Genomic DNA, 22,500 nt, shown 5'->3' with positions numbered 1-22,500 from the left:
TTTTTTTTACGACAAAACATTCGACATTCGTGTCAATCGAATTTCTTTTCTTTTTTCCTTTTTCTTTTTCTTTTTTTTTTTCTCTACTTTTTTCTTTTTCCTTTCTTCTTCTCTTTTTCTCCGATTTATCTCGTAATCTACATATTGTGCATTTGATATACAGTAATATTAATAATTTCATATAGCCAATTTAATTTAATAATTTGATCTTCATTTAAAAACAAATATTATGTGTTATTCAGAAATTTTGTTAAAAGAAAAAAAATATATATATATATATATGTTGGATGTATTTATTTTTTTTTTTTTTTTTTTTTTTTTTTTTTTTTTTTTTATTAAATTTTGTATAAACAATTGTGAAATTTTTCTATTATTTTTTTTTTTTTTTTATTAAATTTTGTACAAACAATTGTGAAATTTTTCTATTATTTTTTTTTTTTTTTCTTCAAAATATAATAATGCCATAGATTTAAATAAATGAATGAATAAATAATTTTTTTCTTTACTTTTTAGAACAATCATCATGGGTAAAATGGAAAAGGAAATAGAATTATCAAGTAATGACTCGATGAAGAATTTTAGCAGCAGGTAATAAAACGACATATTTTATCTCGATTTCAATTTTGTTCTTATTCAGGAGAGAGAGAGAGAGAGAGAGAGAGAGAAAAAGAAAACAAGACAAAAAAAAAACGCAAGGAAAAAAAAAATGTTATTTCATCAGCAACGTAAAAAAACGTAATTAATGAGATAGCAATTTTATTGTTGATATTATATCTCCGGTCAAGTGGTTGTTAATAAAGCACGATGCTCGATTAGATAAATATTATCGATTGTTCGAGACATTTAAATCGATCGTAGGATCGTAGAAGATGCGTAAAATGATTTTTTTTCTTTTTTTCCTATATTTCTTTTGTTTTTTTTTTCTTCTCTCCTTTTATCGTGAAACGAACTATACGTTTGATTAACGATTAATTTTGATAATATGACGGGAATTAATTCGTATAATCTCATTTATTCCTTCATTTAATTCTCCTCCTTCTTTTTCATTTCTTTTATTTCCTTTAGCACGAAGATCTCAGCGATTTCGATTGGTGATTACAACGAAAAGGATGAATTTTACGATCCCTTCGAAAACAGAGACAAGAAACACACCAATTCGTAAGTTAAATTGATTAATATCTGAGAAAAGATAACGAAAGAATATATTTTTATTTTTATCATTATTTTTTCTCTCTCCTTTCTATTTTCTTCATCGCAAATGACTTACGTCTACTATAAGATCATTTTGACACGTGATAGAAATTATGTCTTAAAATATATCGATCAATATAAATATGAAATTCTTCTTAATCTATATTTCTTCCAAATTAAATCTTAATTAAAACGCGCGTCCAGATGATAAAAATATAATTAATCATTTTGTCACTAATCTTCTTCTAATATCTTAGATTTATTAAATTCAAATAATATTTTGGAATTATAATCGATTGGGAATTTTTAGCGATGGAGGAAGAAGCTTTTTTTTTCCTTTTTTTTTTTAATTTAATCTTAAGTAAATAGCAATGAAAAATTTATCTAAAGGAAAGAAATTAATCTTGAAGAAGAAGAAGGAGATAGTGAAAAAAAGAAAGAAAGAAAAAAATGAATAAATAAACAAATAAATAAATTGAAATGATTTCAAAAGATTGGACGTTTGATTTGCAGTGACTTAGGTTCGTTGGCTCATCTTTTGAAATCCTCGCTTGGTACTGGAATCTTGGCGATGCCTAATGCAATTAGAAACGGTGGTTTGTTAATCGGTGGATTAGGAACGATAATAATCGGTATAATATGTGCACATTGCGTTCACATACTTGTACGTTCGTCTCATGTACTTTGTAAACGTACAAAAACGCCAAAGATGACATACGCCGAGACGGCCTACGCTGCCTTTCTCTGTGGACCTAAAATTTTACGACCTTGGGCCAATGCAAGCAAAATATTCGTAAACACTGCACTTTGCGCGACCTACATTGGTGGTTCATGCGTATACATCGTATTCATTGCAACAACGATTCATCAGGTTAGTTAATTTAATTAATCAATTAATTAATGAATTATTTGATCCAATTGAATCATCATTAAAACTCATCTAATCGTTCATTTTGTTATATAATATTTCTTCTTGTTTGTATTTTTTTTTTCTTTCCTTCTTTCTTTTTTTCTATCGTTTGTTTTATCGTTAAACTCAAATATCTTTCGATCGTCAGAAACTTATTTCGTATTTCTATGGGAATTAAATTTTCCTCTTTTTCTTTTCTGTTTTTTTTTCTTCTCTTTTTTTTATCATTTATTTTTTGTTCTCTTTCATGTTCTATCTTTAGAACTAAGAGAGAACTTTAATTATATCAAATATATATATAATCATAATTCCTTTCAGTCCTATCAATTTTCTATTTAGTAATATAAATATATATAAGAGAATAATTATATGGCGATAAATATTATTTATAGGTTGCCGAACATTATAATGGACAGAATACGATAAACAAAGGTCAATTGATGCTTGCATTGATACCGGCAGTTATTTTATTGGGACAAATACGAAATCTCAAATACATGGTACCATTTTCTATGGTCGCTAATATCAGCATGATGGTTGGTTTCTCGGTTACGTTATATTATATTTTCAAGGACATTCAGCCTATCGATAAAGTTGAAATGTTTTCGAGTACGGAACAATTACCAATTTTCTTTGCCACTGTTGTATTTGCTATCGAAGGAATAGGCGTGGTAAGTTTTTAATATTACGAAAAGGATCTTTTGTTCTTGCGTAAAGATTTCATTATTAGAAATAAAATAAAAGATACAAGGAAAAAAAAAGTAAATGAAAGAAAACAAAGAGTAACAATTTTTTTTTCTTTTTTTTTTAATTTCCTTTTGTTTTTTTTTTTTCTTTCATCGAATTTAGGTAATGCCAGTGGAGAACAGTATGAAAACGCCACAACATTTTCTCGGTTGTCCTGGTGTACTCAACATAACTATGACAATCGTTGTCGGTCTTTACGCAATGATAGGTATATTCGGTTATTTAGCATATGGGGATAAAACGGAGGCGACTGTAACCTTGAATATACCAGTTGAGGACATGTAAGTTACTTCGAAATATTAATAATAATAAAAATGATTAATGTCAATTAATATACAATGCAAATGAACATTATCCTATCTATTTCGTTAATTATACATAAACTTTCTTATCAAAGTTCCGGTATTGTCAGAATATATATACATATATACATACCATATCATAACCATGAACCTTGGAATACTATTTTAAATTTTAACTTTATCTTTAATCGATTATAACATTATGAAAATGAATAATAAAAATATCTAAATATATATATATCGTTTTTGACGTCGGACATTCACGTTTATGTATGATTATTATCGTATTAAAAAAAAAAAAAAAATAATAATAATAATAATAATAATAACAATAATATTTTTAATTCTCTTTTCATATTAGTTTGGGACAAGTAGTGAAACTTTTGATCGGATTGGCAGTATTATTCACTTACGGATTACAATTATTCGTACCGTTGGATATAATGTGGAACGGAATTAGAACGAAATTCAGTCACAAGTACGAAGCACTTGGTGAAACAACTTTGAGGTGTTTGGTCGTCTTATTGACAGGTAAGTCTGGTCTACCTCTCTCTCTCTCTCTTTCTTTCTCTCTTTTTCTCTTCATCTATCTATTTTTTTTTCTCTCTCCCTCTTTCTATTTCTCGTCCATTTTACCTTATCAAATAAGTCGCACGTTATTTGCCGGGGTCTTGTTCGCGTGACAAGTGAAACGAATGCCAGACGGCGCGTCTTACTTTCCTAACGTAAGAAAATGTAGAGAGTAGGACAGGCAAAATACTTGTTTGACCGGCGCACTCACCGATCGGTCGAGTATGACTCAGTATCGATTATGAGAATTGTTCTAATGATGACATTCTAACTATTTATTACGATTTTATTTCCTCTCTTTTTCTCTCTCTCTCTCTCTCTCCCTCTCTCTCTCTCTCTCTCTCTCTCTGTCTCTCTCTCTCTCTCTCTCTCTCTCTCTCTCTCTTTCACGCACGAACTACGATTATAATCAATCAACTATATACATTCTCTTGATAATTAAAATTTTCCGACAAACAACATGCTCAATCGCTTTTTACGTAAGTTAGTTCCGTGTGTCTGTCTCACTTTATTAATGCAAACAGTTCAAACGAGCCAGAAAATAGTTCTATTCATCGTATAGCACATAGTGGAAAAACGATCGCAAATGTAAAAAAAGTGAGAGAGAGAGAGAGAGAGAGAGAGAGAGAGAGAGAGAGAAAGAGAGAAAGAGATAGAGAGACGGACAGACATCGAACCACCTGGCCTGAATTGTTCGGAACGATGTCACGTACTCGTTCATTCTCAGTTATAATAAAAAAAAAAAAAAGAAAAAAAAAAAGGACGGAAATTAACTAGTAGCCTTGGTTTATTCCGCTTCGATGCGGTCCAAATCGGTTTGCTAATCGTACAATCTAGTTACATGCCGTATTTAGAATTCAATTTTTTTTTTCTTTCCTTCATTTTTTTTCTTTTTTTTTTTTCTTTTTTTTTTTTACCATTTCGTCAATTTATTTCCTTCATTCTTAACGATAATAAACGGACCAATTACCATACCTTATTTAAGGACATTTAAATATGTATATACTGAAGAGATAAATTTTGCGAAGATTTACTAAGTACAGCGGAACGAAAAAGAAACAGAAAAAAGAAAAAAAAAAAAAAGAAAATGTTACGCAGTTAAAAAAAACTTCGGCGACTTTTGTCTTTGTACTGTGCATGCGACCATTTTATTCGTTTTTTCAATGCCTTTTTTCTCCTTTTTTTCCTTTTTGTCATATTTTTTTTTTTCATTATAATAATACAAGTACGAGTACGTCAGAATATCTTTTTTAACTGCAATATGATAATTTCTTTTCGTAATCTTTCATTTCATTCTATTATTATTATGTATTGTACAATAGAAATAGTTATAAAAAAAATATGAATAGGGAAGTTCTCAAATATTATTAAAGAACATAATATCAACGATTTTTTTAATGAGAGGCATAATAAACAATAAGTATTTTTATCATTTGTAATTTATGTTTCAAACAATAACGCACATTTTTTTTCATGTTCTTTTCATTTTTCATTTTCTTATTTTTCTTTTTTTTTTTTTCTTCTTCTGTACTAAACGAAATTATAAAATTACAATTATTTATAATTTTTCTCTTCTTATAATTTTTCTTTTCTTTTTTTTCTCTTTCTCTCTCTCTCTCTCTCTCTCTCTCTCTCTCTCTCTCTGTTTCTCCCTCTCCTTCGCTCTTCAGTCGGTGTTGCGGTGAGCGTGCAAGAATTGGAGCCGTTCATTTCTCTGGTAGGTGCAATATTTTTTTCCATTCTTGGCATCAGCATACCCGTTATGGTTGAAACAATTTCATGCTGGGACGGACATTTGGGTACCTTTAAGTGGAGACTAATTAAAAATATTATGTTACTTATATTTTCGATGATGGCATTGATATTTGGATCTTGGATATCGATAAAGGATATCATCAAAGCATATAAAAAGCATTAACTCACGATGATAAAGCGATAATTTGCTTTTATTCTTTTTCTTGTTTTTCTTCTTTTTTTTTTCTTTTCTTTTTTTTTCATTTTTTTTTTTTTTTTTTTTCTATTTACGCGACATTACTTGCCATATATCTAAAAACAATATGAGGATAAATTTCTATGAGGATAATACGAAAAAGTGATAAAAAAATAAAAATATTTTCAGTTTGGTGGTGATGATAAAGGGAAAGATAAAGAATAAAATGCAATAATAATATTCATTTGTGAGCTCATTGTTTGTAATTTTTCGTGCGTCAGGCAATAAACAATTTGTTAGTTATTTCTATCCATTAGGGAAATAATTCTTAAATGAAATGGATCTTAAGAATTTATTATAATAATGTTTTCTTTTTGTTTCTATTTTGTGTAGATATGTACATTTTATATACATATTTCGCAGGTGCATATATATATATATATATATATATATATATGTTTATTTAACGTTTATTAATATTATAGATATGCAGATTGAACTTTAAATAATTGATAATACCTTTGAAATCGTATATCTAATTAAAAATTATTTCTTTATTTGTTTTCTTTTTCTTTTTTTTTTCTTCTTCTTTTTTTTTTCATGATCGATTTCTTCTTTAATATCGTACCATTTTTGATTACATTCGATCTGCCTATCATGTTGATTTAAAAATCAATAATTCTTTTTTTCGTGTAAATTTTAATTTTAAGAAATGTACATATGTATGCATAAAAGCGTTGCCAAGCAATATTTAATTTTAATTAACGATTAATGATCGCAATTGAAAAAATATTTCATTATCTATTCGTAATTAACTATTCAATTTTAATCGATTGAATTCTTATTTAATAATAATTTGTCATTTTTTTTTGACAATTTACGACGTGTAAACGGAATAAATCGCCAGATCTGCGAATTTTAATCATTCACGAAATATATAGCAAAATGATATTTTAATTCGTTCGAAATAAGAATTTCCATTGTTAATTAATTAATTTTAATGCTGAACAAATAATCAATTTAATCGTATCGTACGATTAAGATTGTCATAAATTAAAATGATAACTTAAATACGACATTTCAATTGCTTTCGTCAATTGAATGAAATATCGCCTTAATAACGCATAATATAAAAAAAATTTTAAGTGTAAATAGTTTATTATATAACGCCATTCGCACATTTATGTAAGAATTGTTATTCATAAATGACGAAGTTTTCGTTTATAAACATTTTTTTTTTTTTTTTTTTTTTTATAAACGAACAAACAGATGGGATATTTTAATTAAAAAACAAAACAAAAAAACAAAAAGAAAAAGAAAAAAGAAAGAAAAAAGAAAAGAAGAAAAACAGAGGGACAACAATGATAAAACATAAATCGAAAGTTCAAAAATATATCAATAATTATATATCTCTTTTGTTCTATGTATTAATTACCAGATAATAGTCGAATATTTATTTAGGACGTACGTTTGTTCTATATGTTAAATATTATTCGTGTATATCCGAGTGTACCAAAGTTGTATTAATTTTTTTCATCGGATCGATCGATCGTACCTTCCTTCTTGGTATTGGCAATTTGTAGCATAATAGTAACAAAAGAAGTAAAAATCCACCGATGACTATTGGTAGCCATTGCAAGATCGATATAATATTTTTGATCTTGTAAATCATGAACATCAAATTGAGATTTTTCTTATCCTCGATTATACCCTAAAACATATTATTTATAATTTATTGTAGAACGAAAATATTTTATTCTTATGTCTTTTTTTTTCTTTCTGTCTTTTTTTTTCTTTTTTCTTTTTCTTTTTTCTTTTATTCAAGTATCTTTAATCGCTCGGATTTATCGTTAGATCTGTAACGATTTAAGTCGTAATTAATATTTTAATTGATTGTAATTTTTTTCTATGATTATAACCCTTTATGAGTTCCTGGAATTAATTATTTGTGTGAAAGAGTATTATTATATGTATTATTATATGTATGTATATATATATATATCAAATTTTATGCAATATAAATTATGTGTAATATATAATTACATACACAGATACAAATATATATATATATATATATATATATATATATATATTTAGTATTATAATTTTGTAAATGATCGATAGAGGGTTGGTATTCCTCCTTCTAATAGATCAAAGAAATAAAACAATGTTGAATTATTATCATCATGATCGTTGTTGTTATTATTATTATAAATAATTATCAAACCTCGCTTATCCAAATAATCGGAAAGTAACCCTCGGTGACGTTGGCAAGCAATTCGATTGGATACGGTGATATCTTCATATTTATTTGCATTTTTTTATGACCATGAAAAGGTTTACCAGTAAGCGTGTCGATCAATACAGAACTCGAATGAAATTCCTCATTTGGATTCAAATCAGGCACGTAATCTAATATTTTGGGATCGGCGTGAAGAAAATGAGGCTCGGACAGTAACGCAGGTAGTTTCTGTAAAGAAAAAAAAAAAAAAAAGAAAATACGATTAAAGATTGAACTATCAAAAAAAAAAAAGAAAAAAGGATGGTACCTAATAGCAGAAATATTTTTATATGAAACAACAACAAAAAAAAAAAAGAAAGAAAAATTGTAGAACAATTCATTCTTACATTGATTCGTTTTGGAGAAGTTAAAAGTAACAATAAAATAAAAAAAAATATATATATATATATATTTACATATATATGTACATATACGATACAATAATTCACTTCAATATTACTTTGTTATTATATTTTAAATACTATAAAATTTACCATGCACTTGTTAACGTCCATGAGACCCATAGGTGGACATGTTTTTTCGTGCTTGACAGTTGGACAATAACAATCGGTCTCATTATTACTCCAACTTTCGTTTGTGTAAACGTATCGCCATGCCTCGAATTGATAGAACTTTTCAACTCCCTTGAATTCCATAAATGTAGTTCTGGAAACGAGATAACGAAAGAATCAATGTTACGTTAAAACAATGTTATTTTTTTCTTTCTTCATTTTTCTTTCTTTCTTTCTTTTTTTTTTCTTTTTTTTTTTTTTTTATGCAATATTTTCTTACCGACAAATTTCGATACCGTAAAAATAAATACGCTGTGGTGGTTCCTTGTAATAAGGAAAAATCATACCATCCAATCCTTTAATAATATTACATTCTTCGGTTATCCAATATTTATTCTTTCGTTTATTATATACCGACATTATATTCCCTACTTTTGTTTCATTTTCTACACCTCTGTTAATACTGATTGGACCAACCCAGGTTCCATTCATCTATATATATATATATATATATATATATATATATATATATATATATATATATATATATATATATATATTATAAATGTTACAAAATATAAATCTACATATATTTATAATTATAATAAAATAAAAATGATATAAATGTATACCGTGCCGAAGAGGCTGTACATGTAATTATTTTCAATTTCAGTGTTCCATAAGATCGGTAGTTTTCTACCCTTTAGCGTCAGGCAGATTAATTTCATTTTTTTATGTTTTTTAATATCGCATATAAAAGATACACCACTGAACATTATATCTTTAACTTTTGCTTTGATAAAAAGAGGATTCTCTTGGGGGAATAACATCCTTATATAATCGCCATATTGTTGGAGCAAGTTAGGCGAAAAACCCGCGAGCTTTTAATGAGAACATAAATAAATTAATGATATATCGGTTATCTTTTTTATTCATTCATTTTCTTTTTACATTTAAAATTAGATACGATAAAGTTTACCGTGTTTATCGCACCGAGATAGGCCATATTTAAAAGGACAACTTCATCGTTCTCCAAAAGTTCGCCAGTTTTCTCTTCGTTGAAGTAATATGTCTTTTTGATATTGTAAATTATTTCATCTCGTATATCATTTACGCTCAGTATATCTTTTTCAAAGATTACGCTGTAAGAAAAAAAAAAAAAAATAAAATAAAATAAAATAAAAGAAAAAAAAAAAATAAAGAACCAAATTATATCCACGTATTTATACTTGTTATTGGTATATTAATTATTAGTATAGTAAATTAAATAAAATTATTTACAAGTTAAATAAATTACAGTATATGCTTACGTAATTATATACCTTAATTATATACTCGTAATTTATTCAACCTTAATAAATAATTTTATTAAAAATAATAATAACAATTAATTAATTATATGAATTACTTACTCGTAAACGTAAGGACCACGTTCCGTAAGCTTCGGTAATTCTCCATTTAACACATCATCCGGATTTTCAACATGGAACAAGTAGATATTTAAGGTAAGATTCAGAGGCGACGACCAAATATTATAAATTATCGTATTGTCTATTAATTTTTTTTCCTATGATAAAAAAAAAACAAAAAAAAAAACAAAAAAAAAACAAAAAAGAAAGAAATAAGATCAATGATATCTTCATTAATATTTATTATTTCATTAGGATCATAAACATTGTCCCATACCGAACGTATTCTTTTTAATAGATACGTCGACAACGTTTGATTATTCATCATTACTATACCAATAGTTATCATAATGACGGCACACAAAAATGTAATCACGGTGCAACATCCTTTCAATGATTTACGCATGTTTTTTCGAATTTCTTTTTTTTGTTTTTTATTTTTTTAAGAACGATTACGTTTCTCTCTCTCTCTCTCTCTCTCTCTTTCTCTCTCTCTCTTTTCTCTTTGAAATATCATTGAACGCAAACGATGAAAGGTTGGTATCGTACTGAAGCAACACGCGTTTCGTTACGTCAAAATCTTTCTGTCGATGAATATCGTTGCACGATCGTATACATATAATTTATTAATTCTTTAGTAGCATGCAACTCGATAGACATCGTGTTCTATAATCCTTGTTCTATAAATATTTTCTATGTTTTATTTATCAATGATTAATCGCTAAGTAATGAAATACATTCGACATTTTTTCTTGCTCATTCTTTTGTTTTTATTTTATTTTATTTTATTTTATTTCTTTTTTTTTTTTTATTTCTTCTTTCCTCTGTATTCTTTTCTCCTCTTTCTTTTTTCGTTTTCTCTTCTTCTAAGAAGAATTAACGAATCGTAGAAGTTACATTTTTGTTCTTTTAAATAATTTCTAAATGTATCACCATTGGATATTATGTAGATTTTTAAAAATATTTTTTATATTAAAATATTAATACATTTCAATATAAAAACGACGATTAATAAATATCTTTACGATTAATAAATTATTTTTAATTAGGATATATATTTTATCACAATGTTTTTAATTTAAATCGTCAGATAATTCTCTAATATGTATTATTGTGCGTTATTAGGATGAGAGTAAACAAGCGCCATCTTTCGTACGAATAATGAAATATCGTTGGTTTGATTTGACCCACCGCAAGATTCCTACGTTATTGACCGGTCATCATCGTATTTCCTCCCGACCAATGAAATCGTTCGAACTTCTCGCTTGTTTTCAAGATCATTTTTTTAAGGAGGATTAAAAAGGGGTGAGGGACAAAGATGGCGGCCCCCCTCGGTACTTTCCGTTTTTGAAGTTTAATTTTTTAACGATAACTCGTACACATACGCGTCATGCCAGCAGTCTGATCGAGGTTTTATCAGCTACGATCAGGAAGGACTAGTAATTTTTTTTCACTTCGAAATATCTCATCGATGCGAAGTGAGACGTGCGTGAGAAAGTCGCGTGCGGTGTTTACGGCCATAACCTATTTCGAGCGTTCGTGTTTTTAGTTCCAATTTTCCAAACAATGGCAATGAGCGAGGATTTTAATTTTGCCGAGCTCTGTAGGCTCTGTTCGTTGAAAAGCAATCATCACTTACAGATATTCGACAAAGAGGGCGAACAGCGTCAATTACTTTTTAAAATACGTTCTTGCATTCCCGCCGTGGTAAGTATTTATTAAATTATTAATATACTATAAGTTAGGAATTAAACCTTTTATTGTTTTCTTTCTTTTGTCCTGTTTTTTTTTTCTTTCTTTCTTTCACATCTTGAAGATATCTCAGTTCATTTTAGAATTAACCTATTTATTCTTTTCAAGCTATACGCAATACGTGAATTAATAATTAGATAGATTGATATAATTGTAATTATAAAAATAAAAGTATGTGTAATTATAGGTTAGGAAAAGTCATACTTTTTAACAGAAAAATATATTATTCATTCGATATAGAAATGTTAAGGATTGATAGAAATGTTGAAATTAAATGTAGGATAAATCAAAGTGTAAAGATATTAAGCAAACGTTTATAGAACGTTAAAGAAGATTTTTATTGATAATAACGTTAGAATGTTTAGCTTGAAATTGTATATTCTGTGTCAAGCTAACTTATACCATTTCAATAAAGACAAATGAAAAATTATTACTATTGCATTTACTAACATTATGATTCTTAAATCTGTTAAAGATAACAAAGGAGGATGCACTTCCAAAGAACATCTGTCAGAGATGCGTGTACAAACTGGATATGTTCTATGAATTTCGTGTAAGCTGCATGACCACGGATACAGTATTGAAAAATTATGCTGATAGTTTGAAGAATCTTGCTGCATCTGTAACAAATCAGGTGAGACAAAGTATTGACAAAGATTTCTATGCAATAAAATATATCTTACCTTTAACATACATTACATATTTAACCATCGATTATAATACAATAATGATTTAATTCACATGCCAAGAGGAAAATATATTCGATGGTATTATAAAAATTATAAAATTTCTGTCTATCTTGACTTTTTAAAGATCAATCACAAAACTCTAGATGAACGTATAAAAGATCAAATACAATTTATATACTTCAGATGGAACATCAAAGACTTTAAAAAACTGCCTGTAAACATATTAATTTCCATTGTATTAAAAAGGGAAAGAAGTAAAAAAGAGATATTCGATGATGATTCTAGAGCTCTCTCTCTCTCTCTCTCTCTCTCTCTCTCTCTCTCTCTCTCTCTCTCTCTCTCTCTCTCTCTCTCATTCTCTCTCTCTCTCTCTCTCACTCAGTCTTTTTCTTTCTCTTTCTTTCTCTCTCACGTGTTCACAGGCGCGTTTGTTTTATTATTGAAACGCATTGGGAAAAGGCTGCCTGTGAGGAACCGAGAGTAGAATAAAAATACGCTCGTTTAAATTCGACGTAAAAAGAAAAGTTCTTCGATTGTGGGACAGGCTACTTCGCACCTATGTAAAACCTATGGAACTCCAGTTGGAGTGTTTAGTGGAGAGAGAGAAAGCCAGAGAGAGAGAGAGAGAGAGAGAGAGAGAGAGAGAGAGAGAGAGAGAGAGAGAAAGAAAGAGAGAGGAGAAGATGAAGGAGGAAAGAGGTGAAGAAGAGGATAATATGTGATTGAGTGTGTATGCATATGTATGTATATGTAAGAGTAGTGTGTGAGTAAGGAAGAAGGATGAGGGCAAGGGCGCAAAAGAGAGCCGTTTATGCGATCGGTAGCCAGCCGGAGGTCCTTGATTTGCCCCTCTTTTCCTCTTCTCTGTTTGACTTCTCTTTGCTCTTCTCCCTGAACACCCTCTTCTCGTCATTTTCGTTTCAGTTTCATTCGACGAAGCAGGATCTCGATAATTCCACCCTCACACAAACGCGTGAGATTTTTAGGTGGGTTGGTGGGCGGTTAGTTGGTTGGTTGGTTGGTTGGTTGGATAGATGGATGGATGGATGGATGGATGGATGGATGGATGGATGGATGGATGGATGGATGGATGGATGGATGGATGGATGGATGGATGGATGGATGGATGGATGGATGGATGGATGGATGGATGGATGGATGGATGGATGGATGGATGGATGGATGGATGGATGGATGGATGGATGGATGGATGGATGGATGGATGGATGGATGGATGGATGGATGGATGGATGGATGGATGGATGGATGGATGGATGGATGGATGGATGGATGGATGGATGGATGGATGGATGGATGGATGGATGGATGGATGGATGGATGGATGGATGGATGGATGGATGGATGGATGGATGGATGGATGGATGGATGGATGGATGGATGGATGGATGGATTTTATGGGTTGGGTTGGTCGGTAGAGACACTGGGAGGAGTATGAGGTTTGAGGGTGAGAGTGAGGATGAGAATGAGGATGAGGATGAGAGGAGTGGTGAGAGGGGAGGGGGGTGTAGAGTTAACCGTCGTCGCGGCGCTATTGATCGGCCGTGGACTCTGCTAGGCTACGTCGCGTACAGAAAGCGAAAGTCTCTCCTTTGGCTCGTCGTAGTCTACGTTCCACTCTTCCTCCTCTCCCTTCCCCTTCCCCATTGCCATACTCCAGCAGCATCCAGTACCGTCCGCCGTCCCCCGTTGTGATCCTTCTCATGTCTTCTATATCTACTTTATCTTTGTCCGATGTACATATGTAGCCAGACGACATGTGCGTTTTAAACGGGAAAGGACTACTAAAGGCAGTGTGCGACGGGTCCGGTTGAGAGTAGGACCCTATACACTTACTCGCATTTCTCGGTCATCGATACGTACATAAAAGTACGTGTATATTATAACAAAAAAAGTCAAGAAATAGAGAGAGAGAGAGAGAGAGAGAGAGAGAGAGAGAGAGAGAGAGAGAGAGAGAGAGAGAGAGAGAGAGAGAGATGTATAAGTGCCGTAGATATAGGTTATGTTTGAAATACATATGTACTTTATATGTAATATTTGATCTCGAACATTGAAATCTCTCTCTCTCTTTCTCTCTCGCTCTTTCTTTTTTCTTTTCTCTCTTTTTTCTTTTCTCTCATTTTTCTTTTCTCTCTCTTTTTCTCTTTTTTTTCTTTCTCTTTTCTCTCTCTCTCTCTCTCTCTCTCTCTCCCTCTTTCTCTCACATATACACACGCAGGATATATCCTCCTAAGAATTTTTTTTCACAGTTAACTAGTAAATATGTACATATTTCGTTCCACATTCTCTCGGTTTTTTTCCCCTTCCCCTTATTCTTTTCCTTTTTTCCATTTCTTTTTTCTTTCCCTCATATTTGATCTCTTTGGCTTTGAAAGCGTTTAAAATACGGCCGGTTCCCGGGCGGGCCGGACGGATCTCCGTGCATCCTCCCCCTCTTCACGTCTGCTCCGCTTCGAGCATCTTCCGATCGGCGTACCCCCTCCCTAATTCCCTCAGACGCTTTCTCTCTCTCTCTCACTCTCTATATATCTACCTATCTCTTTCTCTCTCCCTCTTTCTTTCACTCCCTCTCTCTCTCTCTCTCTCTCTCTCTCTCTCTCTCTCTCTCTCTCTCTCTCTCTCTCTCTCTCTCTCTCTCTCTCTCTCTCTCGTTCAGATCGTCCGATTTCTCCCCGGGCACAGGTGCAGCGAGAGAGGAGCTGGCTAACTGGCTGTGCCCCCGCCCCTGTAGTCTCTCTCTCTCTCTCTCTCTCTTTCTCTGTCTCTCTGTCTGTCTGTCTCTGTCTCTTTTTTCTCTGTTTCTTTATCTCTCTTTCTCGACCCTTCGAAAACCTGTTTCGATTCCAGGGATGGCCCGGATTGCTCGCAATCGGCCGACCTCGCTAGTAAACGCGTGTGTAAGAGGCTACCTCGGGAAAAAGAGAGAGAGAAAGAGAGAGAGAGAGAGAGAGAGAGAGAAAGAGAGAGAGAAAATGAGAGTGAGAGTGAGAGGAAAGAGAGAACATTCGACGAGATAGCTCGAAAAATCAGCCAGACTCCCACTTTCTGTCTCTTTCTCTTTCAGTTTCAGTCTGGCCTAACAATCCGCCAAGTCCCTATGAGGACGCTCGAATCTCCCTTTCTCTTGCCCTTCTCTTTCTCTCTCTTTTTCTCTATCTCTCTCTCAATGTCAGTGTCAAGGTCAACGGGCCGACGCACCACGACGACAACGACGCTACTGATCGTTCCCTTCGTCGTGTCCCTTTTCGTTCCATAAGACAACGAACAGATCCATCATTTTGCGTTTACTCTTGCCCCCCCTCTCTCTCTCTCACTCACTTTTTCTTTCTTTCTTTCTTTCTTTCTTTCTTTCTTTCTCTATCTCTTTTTCTGCTATGCTTCCTAATAGCATATTCGTACGTGCGTCACATACACTTACATACATAATATATAAATATATGAACACACATGCTTTATATATATATATATATATGAACGTGCATATATGTATATATATATATATATATATATATATATATATATATATATATAAAAACATATATAGATGATAGGGAAAGAAATCCCGTTGGAACAACCGCAAAGCCATATCCCAGAGAAATATAGAAAGCGCAAGTAAAATGCTTTATAGGAAACGTAGACTTAATATCTATTTATCTATCTATCTATCCTATCTACCTATATATATATATATATGCGCGTGTATGTGTGCTCATTGTTTCTTGTTTATTATTTGTGTTGGTCGCGTGCGTATACATATAGAAGGAAGGAAGGAAAGAAAGAAGGAAAAAAAGAAAGAAAGAAAGATCATCGGTGCAAAGACGTGCGCGCGTGCGTGCATGGCCACCCATAAGTTCTTTGGTTTACTCACGCAGCTTAACGCACGAATGCGTACACACACACATACAGACACACACGCACGTTTACATATGTATATTCTACGCAGAGGCTAGACATGGCGTGCGACGCAGGCGCGTCTCTCTCTCTCTCTCTCTCTCTCTCTCTCTCTCTCTCTCTGTAACTGTCTCTTTTGCGGGGTGCATTCCGAACGGGGACCTTCCCCCCATTCGATATCGTTACGCGGCTGCATCCGTGTGTCACCCGACATCTTCCCCCTCTCTTTTCGTCTGCTCCCTTTCTCTCTATCCGTCTCTCTTTTTCTTCCTTTCTCTGAATCATCTCTCTCTCTCTCTCTCTCTCTCTTTTTCTCTCTTTCTCTTATACTGCTTGCGTGCTGCTATGTGTATACGTACGTATGCCTCTCTCTCTTTCTTTTTCACATAGCTATATTTCTCTCTCTTTCTCTCTCTCTCTCTCTCCTTCTCTTTCTCTCTTTCTCCGTCTCGTTCGTCTCGTCTCTTTCTCTCTCTCTCTCTCTTTCTCTCTCTCTCTCTCTCTCTCTCTCTCTCTCTCTCTCTCTCTCTCGACTAGTCTAGCGGCGACGCCGTTGGCGGGGAGGAAGAGCCAGTCGCTTTTTTCGTCTCTTTGTCCTTGCATCCTCCCGCGCCTGGAATCGGCGGGCAGCTCAGCACAGCACAGCGCGGTACGCTCTTTCGGAAGCCCTCTTTCCCTCTCGTAACGTCGCAAGAGAGATTCTTTCGTCGCGTCGCGAATAGAAGGGTCCGGTTCCCTCCGCGAGTGCCGGTACTCCTCTTCTCTACTTCTCTACCTGTATCCTCTGTTTCTTTCTCTTTCTCTTTCTCTCTCTCTCTCTCTCTCTCTCTCTCTCTCTCTCTCTCTTTCTCTTTCTCTTTCTCTTTTTCTTCCCTCTCTCTTTTTCAAGTTCATCCAACGAAAGAAAAATTCGTCGAAATTTTCTTACGAAGAGAAATTCTTTTTCTCTCTCTCTCTCTCTATCTCTCTCTCTATCTCTCTCTTTCTCTATCTATATATCTATCTCTGTTTCTTTTTTTTTTTTTTTTTTTTTTTTTGTTTTGGTTTTTATTTATCCCTTTATCGAAAGAATTTCGTTTTCATGGGTAAGAGATAAATCGCGTGAGGAGAGGAGAGGAGGGGCAACAGGAGGGACAACTTTGTCGTTGTCATCGTCATCGTCATCGTCATCGTCGTCGTCGTTATCGTCGTTATCGTTGTTGTCGTTGTCGTCGTTGTTATTGTCGTGAATCGTCACAAGAAATCAACTTGCAGCAACGTAACGTTCACATTTCTTTTGGAATTTTTCATTGTTCGTTCGTTCGTTCGTTCCATTCGTCCATTGGTTTCGTTCGGAATGAATCATTTCGAGGATTAACCAAAAAGGATTTGAAGAAGTGTGTTTATTTTCAATGTGCCGCCAGGATTACGTACAATCGTCGAATTTGGATTTACGAAAGGAATTTCGTCGTTCAACAAGATCATTGTGGGACGATACGACATCGAATTAACCTGGATTTATCGCTGGCTGGATCATCTAATTTTTTGTTTTAATACAACGCGGCGACATCGTTAGTATCGATTCTTTTTCTTTTCTTTTTTTGTTTTTTTTTTTTTTTCTTTTGTTTGTTTGATTAGGTTAATCTCGTTTCTCTTCTTTTTTTTTTTCTTCTTTTTCTTTTAAATCTCGATCGAAATTTTTGAGATATTTTTTTTTCTTGTATATTTAATTTATTTATTTATCTTTTTATTTTTTTTTTTTTATTTTATGAAATTATATCGATCGATAAATAGAGATGTAGGACGATTAAAAACAATTCGTTTTGTTAGTGAGCTTTATTTTCTCTTTTATTTATTTATTTATTTATTTTTTTTTTATTTTTTTCTTTTGATCCAACAGATACGTTTTATTGGTTAGTTTATTTTTGGCCAATGACCAATCCGGTTATTGATACATACCTACATTGTATCGTGAAAAATATGAAATTCAATTTTCTAATGAATATTTATTATTATTTACAATGCGTTTATTAGTATCGATTTTTTTTTCTTTTTTCAATCGTTTTATTAATCGAGCGATCGAAATTTTCGATAGATTTTTTTCTTCTCTTTAGAAATTACATCGATCGATAAATCGAGAAATAGGAATGATCATAAAAATTCGTATCATTAGTGAGCATTATTTATTTATTTATTTATTTATTAATTTTTTCTAACCAAGAAGCTACATCTTATAGGTTAGTTTTTGATCAATGATCAATCATTAATAAATACGTATATCATAACGCGAATTATGTAGAATTCGAGCAATAAATAATTATTATTTACAATGTAATTTTTGGTATCGTTTCTTTTTTTTTTCTTTTTTTATCGATCATTTCGTTGATCTCGCTTTCATATTTTTTATTTCGAAATTATATTGATCAATAAATATATTTTGGCGAGCTTTATATATTTTCCTTTATTATTTTTTTTTTTTGTGAATAAGGCATCCTATTGGTTAGTTTACTTTTAATCAATGACCAATTATAAATGAATTTCGTAACATGTAGAATATAGAATTCGATCAATGAATAATTATCATTATTTTCAATGATATTTATATGATCGTTAGTATCGATTGTTTCTTTTTTTTTTCTTGCTGAATCATTTTGTTAACTTCTCATTGATCAAGACTTTCGAAAGATTTCTTTTCTCTATCGAAATTACGTCGATCAATGAAACGAAGTATAGGACGATTAAAAGAAAAAAACAAAAAATAAGAAAAGAAATTCCTTTTATTGGAATTATCCTTTATTTATTTATTTATTTATTTTATTTTCTTTTTTCTTTTTCTTTTTTTTTTCCCCTCAAGAAGATACATCCTATAGGTTAGTTCATTTTTTACCAATCAACGCGCGAAGTATGTAGAATTCGAACAATGAATAATTGTTATTTCGTTATTTTTCCGTGTCATCGTTTAATATCAAAAGTTTCCTTCATATGCGTTACGAGAAAAGAGTAACTTCGAAGTTTATTCGAAAGAGGCGCGGAAAAAATGTTTGACCCTGTATGTATGTGTGTATGATGTATGTATGATGTATGATATATGTATGTACGTGTACGCTGTACTGTGCGTCTGTCACGAGGGTTGGAGGGTGGGGATTCACCTTCTTCACCTCCTTCATCTCCTCCCCGTCTTTCTTTTCGGTCATCGTTCTTTTCTCGAGGACCTTGACGGCGTACACAAGCGAAGTCACCGTATATATATAATAATATATATCGGGACAACCACGACGCGCAGTTCTTGACTTTTTTCTTTTTTTTTTTCTTGGTTAAACTCTTATCGATCCGTGAGATAGAGAAAGAAACAATCATTTCTTGTTTCTACTTAGCGAATTTATATTCGCCGACTAATATACTTATTATATAGAGTAATTTATTTCAATTTTGTCAAAGGAATTATTTATTTATGTACTGTATATATGTATGTATGTAAGTGTGTGTGCGTATCTGTATATGTATGTATGTATGTATGTATGTATGATCGAAAATTATATTGCGTTTAAATTATAAAAGGAAAAGAATATTTTTTTATATTTTTATAATATTCTTTTTTTTTTCTACTTCTACTCTGCTAAACTAACACGTATATGTATCACGTAGATCGATTTGTGTTGAATTATAAGAGAGCGAAAGAGAGAGATAGGTGGAGAGAGAGAGAGAGAGAGAGAGAGAGAGAGAGAGAGAGAGAGAGAGAGAGAGAGAAATATTGTATTTTTAAACGTTAGAAAAGGAAATAAAAAATATTAATGAACGATTTTTTTAATTCTTGAATTCGATGAATTTTTTTTCTCTCTTTCTTTCTTTCCTTTTTTTTTCTTTTTTTTTTCTAAATCAATATTTGTATATTAGCTTATAAAGATTGATTTGATTCACGTTGTACATCGATCGTTCAAGCGGAATTTTCGAAAGTTTCATTTCGTAGGTTGGCATTGGTTTTTCATGTTTCATCGTTATGTTTTTATTCGGGATCGTTAAAAAAATTATTAACCGGAGAGTCGTTAGATCCGTCGAGATTTATTTTAAACGAGAAAGATATCAGCGTCATATATATATATATATATATATATATATATATATATATATATATATTTTATTTCTTTTCTCTTTTTTCGTTGGTAAAATAACGAATCGTTGCGAGTACTGAATTTACCTCCACCACCACTCATACGTAGTCTCTACGTTTTTTTTTTCTTTTTTTTTTTTACGATTATTATTATTATAGAAATGTCTCGTATTGTGTTATTGGCGGGATATTTTTAGAGAAACATTGAAGACGACGTGAGTTTGCTTTTATTGTTCGACGTCACGAGATATCACGTTGGGATCGAGATACAATTGGATTAGCGTTTTATAATATTTAACACGTATTTTTATTTTATCCAACGAACAATATTATATATAATATTTTTACTTTATATTAATGTTATCGCGATAAAATTTTAATATTCTCTTAGAATTAAAATTATTTAATATATTGATACGTATATTGATGGATTGATAAAATTTTACGTTGAGCAAGAATTTTTTCTTTTTTTTTTTTCTTTTCATGAAATTTTTATTTCTCGCTCGATCATGATTCTTTATTTTTTTTTTCCTATGAAATAATTAATAAAATTAATTTGATAAATAATTTCTCTCTCTCTCTCTCTCTATCTCTATCTCTATCTCTATCTCTATCTCTATCTCTATCTCTATCTCTATCTCTATCTCTATTTCTATATCTATTTCTATATCTAATATACAAATGACGTTTAATACATATGATATATGTCGATAGAAGAATCGATTCTTTTTATTTTATTTATTTGATTTATTTATTTTTAATTTTTATTTATTTATTCATTACTTTATTTATTTTTATTTAAAAAATAATAAAGTTAATTTATTAATACATTGATATAGAGTAACGATAAGGACAAGATGTCGAACGGTGGTCAACAACAAAGAACGGCGTACGTTGAGGCCCATACTGCAGTTCAACAACACATGGCACAACAAGCAGCTCAGGCAAGACTGGCTGGTCCTGGACCACCTACCAATCCACAGGCTCCTAATCCTACTTTCACCCTACCTGACGATGGTCTTGGTTATGACGACGGTGTACGTGTACTTCGTTCTATCGGCACTTGGTAAGTTATGAAGCCTTAATTAGTAATTTTATTAAATATTGTTTATATATATATATAAACAATGATGAATATCGATGATGATCGTTAAATCATTAAATCATGATCATTGTTAATTTTTATTTAGGTCACCTGATTATTCGGCAGCAATGAGACCAGGCGGTGTAATGCCAGCATTTCCAGGATCAACCGAACAACAATTTGCTAGTTCTAGAGCACCATCGATCAATCAGCCTCTTCGAACGACTAACAACGTTGGAATACGTCCTGGATCAGTATCAAAAGCTACAAATACCGGGGAACCGAATACAAAGGCATTCGCTTGTACCGTATGTGGAAAAGGTTTGGCACGTAAGGATAAACTCGTCATTCATATGCGTATACACACCGGAGAGAAGCCTTATTCCTGCGAGGTTTGCGGTTAGTAATTGGAACAATGAACATTATCATTTTGTACGTAAAAATAAATCGTATATACCAATCGATATCTTGATGGATATATTGCAGGTAAAGCGTTCGCGCGTAGAGATAAATTGGTAATACATATGAACAAGCTCAGACATAGGCCTGGAGTTACGCCACTTTCCACTCCTACGGCACCGAGTACGGATCAACAGCAACAACAGCAACAACAACAACAACAACAACAGCAACAACAGCAGCAAGCGTCGCAGCAACAACAACAACAACAACAGCAACAACAACCACCTCGTCAAGATACCATTCATAAGCTAAAAGAGGAGCCCGTTAGTTGGGCATGCGAATTATGTGGAAGAGCGTTGGCTACGCGTGACGAGTGGATGCAACATGCACGGTAAATTCTCAAGGAATATTAAAAAAGATAAATGGGAAATATAACAAGTATATAATGTTTATAATATTAATATCATTGTAAATCCTTCTTTTAGATCACATTTAGAAGCATCAGCACCGCCACAGCACGCGGCTCCTTATTTTCCTGGCTCGGCACCGCCGCCACAGCCGTACGCATCGGAAAGGCATTTTTGTCTAATGTGTCGTACTGATTTCACGGATAAAGCGGAATTCATGTTTCATGTACGCTCACATTTTGAGCCGCATGCCAGCCAACAAACGCAACAGCACTCCAGTGGAAAACAAGGAAGTGACCCGGCAACCGCTGAACTGAT

General features: G+C 32.1%; 3 protein-coding genes across 5 annotated transcripts in view; 2 read left to right on the top strand and 1 right to left on the bottom strand.

The window, feature by feature from the left end:
• Window positions 1–7,289, top strand: part of LOC118450417 (proton-coupled amino acid transporter-like protein pathetic) — a 12,139-nt gene extending 4,850 nt beyond the window's left edge. For all 3 annotated transcript variants that reach the window (XM_085658788.1, XM_035886205.2, XM_085658787.1), the window contains 7 exons: window positions 514–588; window positions 1,066–1,158; window positions 1,705–2,062; window positions 2,494–2,772; window positions 2,951–3,129; window positions 3,512–3,681; window positions 5,391–7,289. In XM_085658788.1, the coding sequence (XP_085514914.1) occupies window positions 524–588; window positions 1,066–1,158; window positions 1,705–2,062; window positions 2,494–2,772; window positions 2,951–3,129; window positions 3,512–3,681; window positions 5,391–5,638 (1,392 nt within the window). In that variant the 5' untranslated portion in view covers window positions 514–523 and the 3' untranslated portion in view covers window positions 5,639–7,289. The remainder of the gene's footprint in view (window positions 1–513; window positions 589–1,065; window positions 1,159–1,704; window positions 2,063–2,493; window positions 2,773–2,950; window positions 3,130–3,511; window positions 3,682–5,390) is intronic.
• Window positions 7,290–7,844: 555 nt separating this feature from the next.
• LOC118451261 (sensory neuron membrane protein 2) lies at window positions 7,845–10,246 on the bottom strand. Its single transcript, XM_035887637.2, has 7 exons — window positions 10,130–10,246; window positions 9,856–10,010; window positions 9,423–9,585; window positions 9,076–9,324; window positions 8,724–8,935; window positions 8,426–8,597; window positions 7,845–8,120 (listed from the first exon to the last, which is right to left on the bottom strand). The coding sequence occupies exons 1-7, from the start codon at window positions 10,199–10,201 to the stop codon at window positions 7,872–7,874; spliced, it is 1,272 nt and encodes a 423-aa protein (XP_035743530.1). The 5' UTR covers window positions 10,202–10,246; the 3' UTR covers window positions 7,845–7,871.
• Window positions 10,247–11,169: 923 nt separating this feature from the next.
• LOC118450410 (uncharacterized) overlaps window positions 11,170–22,500 on the top strand; it is an 11,649-nt gene continuing 318 nt past the window's right edge. Inside the window, exons 1-6 of the mRNA XM_035886177.2 lie at window positions 11,170–11,559; window positions 12,080–12,238; window positions 21,129–21,355; window positions 21,480–21,772; window positions 21,860–22,166; window positions 22,261–22,500. The exon at window positions 22,261–22,500 is cut by the window's right edge and continues 318 nt beyond it. Of these exons, the coding sequence (XP_035742070.2) occupies window positions 11,419–11,559; window positions 12,080–12,238; window positions 21,129–21,355; window positions 21,480–21,772; window positions 21,860–22,166; window positions 22,261–22,500 (1,367 nt within the window). The 5' untranslated portion in view covers window positions 11,170–11,418. The remainder of the gene's footprint in view (window positions 11,560–12,079; window positions 12,239–21,128; window positions 21,356–21,479; window positions 21,773–21,859; window positions 22,167–22,260) is intronic.

This window comes from Vespa mandarinia, chromosome 8 (assembly GCF_050613455.1).
Source record: "Vespa mandarinia isolate Hongniang chromosome 8, ASM5061345v1, whole genome shotgun sequence".
Taxonomy (NCBI): Eukaryota; Metazoa; Arthropoda; class Insecta; order Hymenoptera; family Vespidae; genus Vespa; species Vespa mandarinia.
This window is presented reverse-complemented; position numbering and strand designations above follow the sequence as displayed.